The 12,261-nt window shown below is 32.6% G+C and overlaps 1 protein-coding gene across 3 annotated transcripts in view; it reads left to right on the top strand.

Moving 5' to 3' along the window:
- PPM1A (protein phosphatase, Mg2+/Mn2+ dependent 1A) overlaps positions 1 to 11,525 on the top strand; it is a 30,911-nt gene extending 19,386 nt beyond the window's left edge. The window contains exons 4-6 of one of the 3 annotated variants that reach the window (XM_039319452.1): positions 7,253 to 7,361; positions 8,468 to 8,525; positions 9,559 to 11,525. In XM_039319452.1, the coding sequence (XP_039175386.1) occupies positions 7,253 to 7,361; positions 8,468 to 8,525; positions 9,559 to 9,564 (173 nt within the window). In that variant the 3' untranslated portion in view covers positions 9,565 to 11,525. Of the gene's footprint in view, positions 1 to 7,252; positions 7,362 to 8,467; positions 8,526 to 8,888 lie in introns of all 3 variants that reach the window. The other 2 variants (XM_039319451.1, XM_039319450.1) reach the window with 2 other exon arrangements.
- Positions 11,526 to 12,261: the final 736 nt, after the last annotated feature.

Below are 12,261 nucleotides of genomic sequence, written 5' to 3'. Positions count from 1 at the left end.
TATCGGTATCTGTTACAGCTGTGTAATAATTTCAAGACAGCATAGTCATAGTCTCGTAACTTGATATTAATATAATTTTATACAATAGAATTCAAAACCTATTTTGATTTAAATCTTATTTTGATTTAAAGCATGCATTAAAATGTGCATACCAATCTCTTATATAGCGCCTTGGAATATGTGCAGTGCAATCCTGTGCTTATATACATGGATGTTAAGTATGTTCACAAGTAAGCTTTTATTCATGTTACTAGTTGTAAGGCACACTAATATGGACAAATATGCATTTCTCAAAAAAATGAACAGACCATGAAATTAGATTTAGTCAGAATTCATCAGACCTTTAAAATAGATATAATGATCAAATTGTATTATGAATGTAAATTGAAGGTGATTTAATTATATCTTAAGGCCATGGAATTATGAGTATGAGTAGTAGGAAATTTTATCTGCTTTATTGAGTTAAATATCTTATGCATTTTTTATGTTATAAAAGCTAACTGTGTCAGTTAGCTATCTATTAATGTTTGAGATCTTAAAATTCTCTCAGTGAAACACCAATGAGTCAGTGTGCTGCAGTGGCTAGGAGACTAAGGTAGAAATCAGGAAACCTATGGTTCCTGTCTCATTTTTACAATTACCTCATTTAGATGGCTCAGGCAAAACACGCTTTCTTGAATCTCTCCCATTTTCAAGAGGGGAACATAATACTGACATACCCGACATAAAGATTAAGATAATTAAGATATAGATAATTAAGATTAAGATAATTATGAAATACTTTAAACCCCTGAAAACACCATATGGTAGTATTAAATGTAAAATTCAAAGCAGATTAATGTTCCACTAAAGGAACTTCAGATAGTGATTGCTAATACATAATTTTTTATACAGAATCACAGTCTTTGCTTATACAATATATTGCAAGCATAGTAAGTGAATGTAATTAATAAAAATGGAAAGAAGCATTATATAGTGACAACCTAGTGAAGCTGTGTCTTAAATAAAGTCTATATATTATCTGAATAATGGGGGATAACCAGACATTATGTAGTTTTCTTTACGTTGAGATAAAATTATGTTCAATGTCTGCAGTCCATGAGTTCCCCATCATTTAAACCTCCTCCTTTTTTCCTAAAAGAAAATTTCTCCTTAAGTTTAAAGCAGGGGTCACCAACCCCCAGACCACGGCCCACTACATGGCCATCGCCTATTCAAAACCGGACCCACACGAGCAGCCAGCCGGCGTGCTCACATGTAGCGCTACTTACTCAAGCAGCAGGCATGCACACGTGCAGACGTGCACATAGCTCAGCTTGCACAAGTTGACTGCCCGTGCATGTGCGTGCGTACTGGTTCTCCACTCATGCAAGTTGAACTGCACTTCTGCACCAGCCTGCTGCTCACACAGCCTGTTGCCCTTTCCCCTCCTGCTGGGTCGCCAAGCTACAGAAGTTGGAGACCACTGGTGTACTTAAAACAATAGGATTTAGTTATGATTCAGGTAGTAAATTGCTTTGGTATGTGTTAGGGTGAACTTTGTTTGCTTTGTCCTTCCTCTTACAGAACCTCATCTGCGTTATCTCATTCTCTCTCTTTCTCTCTCTCTCTCTCTCTCTCTCTCTCCTCTCCCTCTCTCTGAGAGAGAGAGAGAGAGAGAGAGAGAGAGAGAGAGAGAGAGAGATCAGAAAGACAATCCAAGCATTTGCAGTGTTTTGAAGTTTAGTCTTCCACAAAGCATCCAATTACTCTGAACTTGTTCTGAGTTCAAAAGTAGTTTGATGGGTTTTGAAAAGGATAACTGCCAAAGAAAACTGTGAATTACAGGCAGTGTTGCCTGGTTTCTAACTTCAGGAATCTTGAAGGGCAATTTAGATTATAGTATAATCGTTTTTGAACTGGGAACAGTTAAAAATTTAAATATGTACTAAACTGATGTATCGACCCCTCTTGGTCTGTTAAAAAACATTATTTTGGTCAATAGCTATGTTCTCTTTTGCACAATTCTTGGAAATATATACTGTATACTGTATGGTACAAGAAATGATAAAGCTGCTGACTTATCCAGTTATATGCTTAATATACTATTTCTATTAAGATTCCAGAACTACAACTTTAAAAGGCGAACATTAAAATTTAAAATTACCACATTTAACATGCACATCCACCCACGCGTGTTTGTATGCTCTGATTGAAATAAAATTGAAGCTTTTAACATTTAATAAGAAGAAAATGAGCAATAAGATTAGATGTAGTTTTTTTCAGGATGACCAAACTTCAAAAAAAAAAGTTAACTTTAGGATTCATATTTGTTTATTTTTCTGAAAAGTCTGCTTTGTTGACTGAGTTACACTACTATAATATATAATATATTATAAATTATGCCTTTAGCTGTGTTCTGATCAATTTTATATTTATTTTGAATACATTTAATTGTTATGTAACAAACTATTTATGACACTCACATTTTAATACTAAGTGCAGTTCCTTAAAATTGTATTTCAAAATGTTCTTCTAATATTATAGATATTAGGACTACCCTTATAAAATTAAGTCCCTCAAACACAACTGAGATTGCAGTCCTCAAAGTGCTTTCCTCAGTGTAAATTTTATTTCAGTTTAGTGGGATTCTCAGGTGTAATATTTCACAGGTTACACCGGAAAATTTCACTATTTAAATATGTGTTTGTTTCATAGATAGTTATTGATTTAAGTATGCTGTAATACCCATCTTCAGTAAAACACATATATTTATATAGAGAGATTTCCTCCCTCCAAGAAAAAGATAAAGATTTCTGGATACCTATTCTTCCTATTCTCTCACATTTGTAAAAAATATAGTGTTTACCAAGCCTTTTAAAACTACAGTGCCCATTTAGATACGGTAGTGTGAACTGTACTTCCAAGCTCCATTTGTCCTTCAGTGATCTTTTTGTACCACATTTGGGAAAGTATTTTAAGTTAACAAAAAGCAGCTGCAAGGTACTATAATACAAAGGCCAATAAATTGGTTACATTTATGCCATAAATTATTTGTGATTGTTCATATTTCTATTTAGTTCAAATGTATTTTAATTGAGAATGTATTTCAAATGTACTATAGCTTTAGGTTCTGGAACTGTGTAGTTTAGGTAAAATTGAAATCCCTTTATTTTTGTACAAAAGATAACATAGCATTAGAATGGTGTAGCCAATACCAGATGTTCACAATTCACAATAAAAATACTTTATAAAACAATGTTGAGATCTTTGTTCTTTATTTTGTGTTCAGTAGCAGAAATTTTTGTTTTAAGTAGTTGGTGAAATTAAAATACTGGCCCTACAGTTTCACCTTTAAAATATTCAGGTAATCCTTGAGTTACAACCACAATTGAGCCCAAAATTTCCTTGCTAAACAAGACAGTTCTGGAGTGAGTTTTGCCTCATTTTATGTTCTTTCTTGCCACAGTTATTAAGTTAATCACGGCAGTTATTAAGTTAGTAACACATTTGTAAATTGAATCTGGCTTCCCCATTGACTTTGCTTGTCAGAAGGTCACAAAAGGTGATCACATGACCCCGGGACACTGCAACAGTCATAAAGATGAGTCAGTTGGCAAGTGGCAGAATTTTGATTACATGACCATGGGATGCTGAAATGGTCATACGTGTGAAAGACGGTCATAAATCACTTTTCAGTGCCATTATAATTTCAGATACTAAATCAGGGGTGTCAAACTGCTGGCCCATGGGCCGGATGCGTCATCACAAAACCGCGCCCACCCCATTGCTGGCAATGGGAAAAAAGTTCCGATAGGTAGTGCAACATCACGTGACGTGAGTTTGACATGTCTGTACTAAATGAATGGTTGTAAGTCGAGGACTACCTGTACGCGTTCTCATTTGTCTCATAGTACATCCAGGATCCAAGAAAGTGTAATTAGATTCCCTCACCCTACCTCCAAAAGCCATTCCCTGTGCCACAACAATTGACTTTAAAAACTTGATGTCGAGGTCAGTTCTTTGGGAGAGGAAGTCAGTAATTTCATTGCATTAGCATAAATCCCTTGAGTGTAGCCTTATAATCAGTTCTTCATCTCCTGACCATTGTGAAATATTGCTATTTTTGGACTGTGAAGGATTATTGTAAAGTTATATAACTACTTAAATTTTCTAGTATGCTTCCTGTTGTTGCTATGTATTAGCCTACAGATGGGGCTATAATGTTTTTAAAAAGTTACTGTCATATACTTCAGAATTATTTCACCAATTGTGTTCTTGTTTTCAAATGTTTATATAGATCAAAATTATAAAATTATTTCTTACTTTATTTTGAGTGGAATGTTGACATATATCTGTTTGGGAAACCACAGACCATTAAAAACTTAATATACCATTGTTTGGCTAAATACGTTGATTTAAAGCTATTCCACAGTTACTAATAAAAACCTACTTGGTGTTATTGATTATCCATAGTTAACATGCAAAAGCATACTCACCCCTGGACTGATTGCATGTCTCTGTGACTCCCTGTATTAAAAATAATTTCTTTTGACAAATTTGAATGTGTATATACTACTTATCTACAATTGTTTACAGAGTCAAAATAAGAAAATAAGAGATTTGGACACCCAGTTGATTCACTTCTAGATTTCTTTATTATAAAATTGTTAGTAAGGCCTATAAAGGTGATTGACTCATGTGAGCTTCAGATAGCCAGGCAAAGATAATTTTCATTGGATATTATAACCTTTCAAGGTAGAAAAGCTTTTCTCTCTACTTTCAATATTTGAGCATTTGAAAATAAAGACAGTTCACTCTTACAAAATAGAAGGTTTGTTGTGTAAAAAAAACCCCTCTAAATCATTGTTTCTCAAACTTTTTAAGATGTTAAAATGGCTGACTAGGGAATTCTGGGAGTTGAGGTCCATCCACCTTAAAGTTGCCGAGTTTAAGAAACACTATTTTAAATGCTTCTAGCTAGCAATTTCAACTGTCAGAAACACTGTTAACAAAAAGAAGTTACATGGAACATTTGAAAAACTGAAAAACCAAAAAACCAAAACAAATCTTTCTTAGAATGGCTTCCAAACTAGTTAAGATCTACAAAACAGAATCAACAAAGCCTGCAAACAATTGCTGAAAAGTGAAGCTGTCATTTGAATAGTTTTCCACAGGTCCACTGAACAGTGTGGCTAATAGAATTGTGATCTGCATGGGAGAGTTGTCAGGGGAAAACATTTTCTTTGCATGCATCATATAAGTTGCAGTTCAAAATATGCAAACGATCAGTGTGAAATTTTTTGAGCAAAATGCTCTGGATTGATTAAACAAAAACAACCCTTTTAGCATAGTAACAGTTTTGGAGAAAAAGATATTTGGGGGGAAAAACCACCTTGCCATCCATTAAGCACAGAAGTGGCCTTATTAAGTTTTTTTTAAGTTAAATGGATATAAGTAGTACAGGAAATACTATACAAATGAAAGCAACAATGGGTTTAAGTAAAAAGCAAAATGTTATAGAAGAAAATGTTCCAATTAGTGAACAAATTGAAGCTGAAAAGCGATTGGATATGTCAACACCAGTGATCCAAAATTTACCTCCAAATCAACCATGAAAATACTTACAGAAAAGAATGCTATAGATTTTGGTACGGACTTCAAGTCTTGGATATTATTGGTATAGACCAGAGTTGAATATTACTGAAAATTTTGAGGGAGATTTCAAAGATGCAGTGTGTGCAAGGAGTTCTGGGGAATTCATTAAAATGTTGCAAGGAAGATTGGGAAGAAATTGCAGAAGCAAAAATAAGCTAATTACAAAAAAGATTTAGAAGCAGTTATTTTTGCCAAAGGGGATGTAACAAAGTACTGATGCAAATGGTGTCCAAACTTCTTCACTTACTACTTCCATTTTTCTTATTTTATAAACAATTGAACATGAATAGTACATATACGTTCATATTTGCAGAAATCTTTCCATGCAATTATATCACAAATCAAGCTAAATATGTGCAAATAAAAATTGTAATCTTTTTAATGGTTTGTATAGGTAGTCTTCAACTTACGATTGTAATTGAGCCTGGAATTACGGTTGTAAGTTGAAGCATCATGTGACTGGACCCAATTTTTGGACATATGCAACAGTTATTAAATGCATCTATTTTCCCCAATGGGCTTTTTTTATCGGAAATCAGAAGTTAATGTCAGAAACCAGCAAAAGATGTAGCAATTGCAGACATGTGCTCAAGAGGCACTGCAAATGACTGTAAAGAAGAGCTGATTGCCAAGCACCCAAAATATGTTCATGTGACCACAGGGATGTATGTGAGGCCGTTGTAATTTTGAAAATGGGTCATAAGTAGCTCTGGGGTGGCCCATTGTAACTGGACGTACACACAGACATACACACACATAAGGAATCTCTAATAGGTAATCTCAGAAATAGCATAAACTGACATCTTAGAGGACCAGCTACCATGTAATAGAAACATTACTGGGAAAGATTATTTTTAAAATTATTTTTTATAATTTGTTTTGATTTTTTTGAATATTGAAGCAGAAAAGCAGAAATTATTTTGGATTAGTTATTAATATTCTGAAAACTATGAAATGTGCAGCTTTGGTTATTGACAGAAAGTAGATTTAAATAGGTCTTATTCAAATATTATTTAAGCTGTATTGAGGGTATTGTAATTAAACAGTTTCTTGGTGGATAGTACATTTTATATAGTGAGAGCATTTGTAAGAATTTGAGTTTGATATAACTTCCGTTATTTCATAATTCTTTTTTTCCAAGTTGGTTTGCATTGAACTGTATTAAATGATTTTTTTTTTGATATTTTAGTTTATTAAAACAAAGGCTTTAGTTTATAAAATAATCTCCAATCATGTTGGAATTAGAATTTCATTGATTAAAATACTAATTGAATGTATCAGTAACAAAGTTCTCTGTTTTCCTCTGGTAATTCCAAACATCAACATCTCAGTATTCAGGGGCACTAGAATGCTGTTGTTTTTATATAATGATTTAATAGATATATTATAGGCTTCTATATGTTTCTGAATTAAAGATATACAGAATCAGGGATATTCTGAAAATTTAAAACATCCATGAGTTGCATTTCTGTTCAAATTTGCTAGGGTAAAACGATAAAGTAATGAAAAAGGCAAAACTTTTGAAACCTTTAACTCTCTTTGATTCAACTAAATGTTACAATGTTTTCTAATTGTGATTGAACTGAATTTACAAGAAGATACTTCTGATTCCCAGAGATCATAAAGAAGCAGGGTGAAGGAGTACCAGACTTAGTCCACGTCATGCGTACATTGCAAACAGAGAGCATCCCAAATCTTCCACCCGGGGGTGAATTGGCGAGCAAGTAAGTTTTTACCAGTGTAAATATGCTTTTGAGTTTAAATAAAGTATACCTTTCATAAACACTGTCATAAGGGTGATAAAGTAATTTCAATAACATTCATTAATAATCCCACTCTCTTTTAAATGATGAAAACAGGCAAAACTAATAGAAATTGTATAATGTTTCATGCTCAAAATGCATCCTTTTATTGAGTTTGAAATTAGCATGAAACAATTATTTTGAGTATGAGGCTAGAGTATTTCAAATATTTTGGGTGTGTTTAAAGCTTGAAGCAATATATTTCTAATTTGAGGCACATTTCTTTCAAGGTTAAAGCATTTTCCCAACCCTCAAAATGACCTGGTTTTTTTTTACTTGAAATTGGATTTTGAAACTGAACTAGATTGTGTTGATTTAAAATGGATTGAATTCAGATCATTGTTCACTTTCCTGCTCTGTTGCATACTAAATGCTAAAAATAAAAGGCATCAGTGCCAGCTGATAAATTGATTTTTAGAGAAATATCCTAACATTTAAATATGTTTGTTATTTGATGATTTAATAATGTTAAAATTTAATTTACAAATGGTCTTATTCCAGATAAAATGGATTAATGGCTTCCAAGATTTTATTGTCCAGGGAATATAACTTTAAAAGAAAATACTTTCTGCTACTTGTGATGTTTACATCAAAACGTGGTATGAAGTTAAAACATTGTCTACCAGACAGTTAGTAGAACCTTTGGCATTATATGACCTGAATTAGTTATATGTTTATTTCTGAGTTCAGTTAGTGTGCTGCACGAAGATAATTTAATATCCTGCTTAAGCTAGTTTGCTTGCTCCTCCCATTACTTTTAGCTCCACAGTTTCTTTTTTTCTTTTTTTTGTTTTTTTAAGATCATGTTCTTATTTTATTTTAGTAATCTGAAATTTTTGATGCCAGCTTGAATTCCATTTGGCTCAAATATGTACAATTTGTTAATAAAACTAGACATACTGGTAATGATAATGATCAGGGGCATCTTTTACAATATATTTAAAAACTTTTAAAAATTGTGTTTGATTAACTAGGAATTGCTGTCCTTTAAAATTTGTTTTATTTTGTTTTTTCTTTACCTGATTTAGACGGAGTGTGATTGAAGCCATTTATAACAGACTGAATCCTTATCGGAATGATGAAGCTGTGAGTATTGGCACCACCTAGTTGTTTTATTTTATTAATTCTGACTGAAAAATTACTTGTCAGTCTTTAATTTTACTTTAAATTTTAGTATAAATCATATTCACTAAAACATTCTTTTCACTATGCTTAACCTTAATAAAGTACCAAACTGAAATATCTTGGAAGATTCTATTGCTTTTAGGTTAAATGACCAGCTCTAATTCATTGACAAAAAATACTGTGCTTTGAAGTTATTTATTTAAGGGTGATGTTTGCTCTCAACAACTTTCTCTCATATGTTTTGTTAAATATATAATTTGACCCAGAGTATAGAAAAGAAAATCAAAATTCCAAAATTATGGACATATCTACTACCCTTTTCAGTCTGGATTATCCAGAAATTGCTGTAATTTTGGGCGCTCCAGACTTTAAAGGGTTTGTTCTCTTTTCTTAAAGGACTCTGCATCAACTGATGATATGTGGTAAAATGCCATCTAAGCTGTGGAATTAGCACCGATTCTCCTAATGGGAAACTTACCCAACCAACAACGATCCTTCTTAGCATCAGTTTCACATATGTTTGAAGGGAAGTAATGTTGGTATTAGTGAATACATCAGAAAACAGCAGTTCAACACTTATCCCAGGAATTATTATTATTATTTTTTTGTGAAGCAAACTTCTGTAAAAGTGATACTGAAACTATGATGCTGTAAATTGGACTCCAAGCAATTTTATGTTGTATGATTTTGTTTTGTAAAGTGCAGTTGTGGTTGTCCAGAATGCTTATTCATAATGAGCTGTTTTACATCGTAAATGAAAGGCTTGGTTTGTTGTTTAACACAACAGTACTCTAGCTCTTTCTATTTGTTTTTGTGGTTCTGGATTGCTGGGAGTAGCAAAATACTCAGCAAAATACTCAGGAGGTGCATGAAAATTTTGTAAAGGAAATTTGATATAAAGGCAGATTATTGTAACTGTAGTATGGAAAATAACTGGAACACAGTTAATTTTCCTTCAGACTTTAATTCTTTTTTGATCTTAAAATTATGGCAGATCTAAAGTCCCACTGAAATATGTGAAAGATTTCAGCAAAAGAAGAAAAGTTCATCAACTTTACAAGATGGCTATTAAATAGATCCTGGGAGCTAAAAACTTTGATGAATTGCACCTTTTTTAGAGAAAAACTTTACCTTCGATTAAGTAACAGTTATGTTAAGAAATGGTATCTTTCTATATTTAGTAGGAGCATGCACCATTTTATTAGCCCGATTGGCTGGATTGGCTGCTGTTCCAAGTAAAAATTCTTTTTAATTCCATTTTATCAATAAAGCTTGATTTAACAAGAAATTTAACAAGAAATGTGTAACTCATTCTCTTTCCTGTTGTCTTCTGAAATGTTCATAAATAAAGTGTCATGTTGATAAATATTTTTATTAAACAATTGCCCATTTATGAAATGGGAAGAACTCTTGATTGTGCCCAAGGCACAATGGAGTTTATTTTCTAATTAATGGGCATAATATGCTTTGAGAAACAGAATGATCTTGTTACATGAGTTTTATTTCAAGATTTTAGTTTGATAGCATTATATGAGCATACTGTATACATGCTTCTTAACGAAATTAATTTGTCAGAGCCTGACAATCTTATTTTGACTGAACAGTAGGTGTGATTTGAAGTGCATAGATTCAGAATATTGAATCATTGAGTTTAATTTGCTTTTTTAAAAAAAATGAAATAATAAAACTAATTTGACTTGAATTTTCCTCTACTGAAAACAAGATAAATTGATTATGTGTTTGCAGAACTACTGTTTTATGCACCTTGTATTTTCTTTTTGTTTTTTTCAGTTGAGGGTATTGTATGATCATTATGTATTTCTGTAAATTTTCAGCCAACTGATGCCCCTCCAAAGGAAAACCAACAATATATAAATAGATAGTAACAATGTAGCTAGCATTTTTTAAAAGGTGTAAAACATACCTTTTTATAGGAAGCAATGTACAACTCACATGTTTATATCCCTCTTTCCTTAATTTTCAGATATACATTTGTTTGTATATAGAGCCTTAAAACTATTGCAGTTAGGAAATGTTGAAAAAGTAATGTCTAAGGATTGTTATTATTATAATCACAAATATTTTATTTCTCTTGTTTGGTTGTTTAACATCACTGTGTTCAGTTTCTACCCTTTTGAAGCATGAATGAAGAAAACATAAGCACTATTTGTATTTATAAATTTAGAGCAGCTTTAGGTAAAGCAGCAGTCACTCACCCTACCTACATTAAATGCCTAAAATACAGTTTTGTTGAGTTCAGGCAATAAAATTGTTAAGTATAACTTCGTATACACCTAATTAAGAGGCTATATTTGAACTACTAATCAATTAACAAGAATGGATTGGTTTTAGAGTTAGAAACAGAACTCAGCATTATTTTTTGTGTATATTGAAGTATACACATATATAAAGGTGGCAAAAACTCAGACAGAAACAAGTTTTTAAAATTTTCAAATGGAAAGCCATATGATTAATATTATCAATTGTAATATAACAGCACTTGTTTAAAATTTGTGCAACGTCTTAAAGATAAGAACAGTTATTCTGCTATTACTTATAATCATTCTTAAAAGTAAGATTTGGGTAGAAAAGAGGTACAGCAGTTGTACATTAGCCTATCTATGTTTGGCTCTTTACTAGAGTCAAGGCACTGTGTTACTAGGCTTATGAATACATGGCAATTTTATGTATTAATCAAAGTGAAATTAAATTCATATAATCCATGAATTACAAATTTTAATAAGGATGCTTTTTCTTGTTCACCAAACTGCAAAAAAAAAAAACACGTGGTTTTTTTTTTTCATTTTTGCAACTTTTTTAAATGCTAGAAATGTCTGAACACCTCAGGGGCAGTCCAGCATAGTTTAAAGAATTGTGTGCTACAGTATTTATTTCCCTAGTCAGAGGTGAAAGAGTGGATGCCTGTCTGCTGATGAAATAAAATAAAACAATGGTCCCAAATTTTGTTTTTTCTTTCTGTGCATGTTGTTCTTTATACAATATTTTTCACAGCATTAAATTTCTGGTATAGTTTAAATGGAGACATTTGAGAATTGGTAAATTTAAGATAATTTAAGACAATTCTGTATTAAGTAGCTTTAAACATTGATACTCTCTCATTCATTTTGGGGGAGAGAGGCGTGTTTGGGTTTGTTTTAAAAAAAGTCATCATTAATAAAGTAAGTATGATTTGGTTCCACACTATTAAGTATCCCCATGTTTCTCCTTATCTCAGCATAATCCAGGAAACATACTTCTAGGGCAAGGGTGTCAATCTGGTAGCCTACAGGCCAGATGCGTCACTCGTAGGCCACACCCACACCGGCTTCACAAAGGCAAAAAACATCTCAATACGTCATGACACCCATGTTCTAGGAAAACTAAACCAGGAATTGAGACCTTCCCTTTTCATCACGGGTCACTTGCAAACTTCCCTGGTTTTTCATGATTGCCCTCAAATAAAACAAGGATTAGGAATGCAGCCTTTTGCTTAACTCAGTATCTCTGGTTATTTCAGCAGCTGTCAGCACTCTACTGAGGTGGCCCATTGTCTGTAAATGGGAGACAGGGAAGTGTAATAAATGAAATTTCACTTTCTTTGTAATAGTTTATTTTTCTTTTTCCCCATGGGGAAAAAGAAAAGTTGTGGCTTTCCAACAATATATTCCTGGCAAAAATCATATAAGAAAAGCAGATC

The sequence above is a fragment of the Crotalus tigris genome, unplaced genomic scaffold (assembly GCF_016545835.1).
Source record: "Crotalus tigris isolate CLP2741 ecotype Arizona unplaced genomic scaffold, ASM1654583v1 scf7180000023598.3388751, whole genome shotgun sequence".
Taxonomy (NCBI): domain Eukaryota; kingdom Metazoa; phylum Chordata; class Lepidosauria; order Squamata; family Viperidae; genus Crotalus; species Crotalus tigris.
The sequence above is the reverse complement of the archived record's forward strand: the minus strand, read 5'-3'. Positions and strand labels throughout refer to the sequence as shown.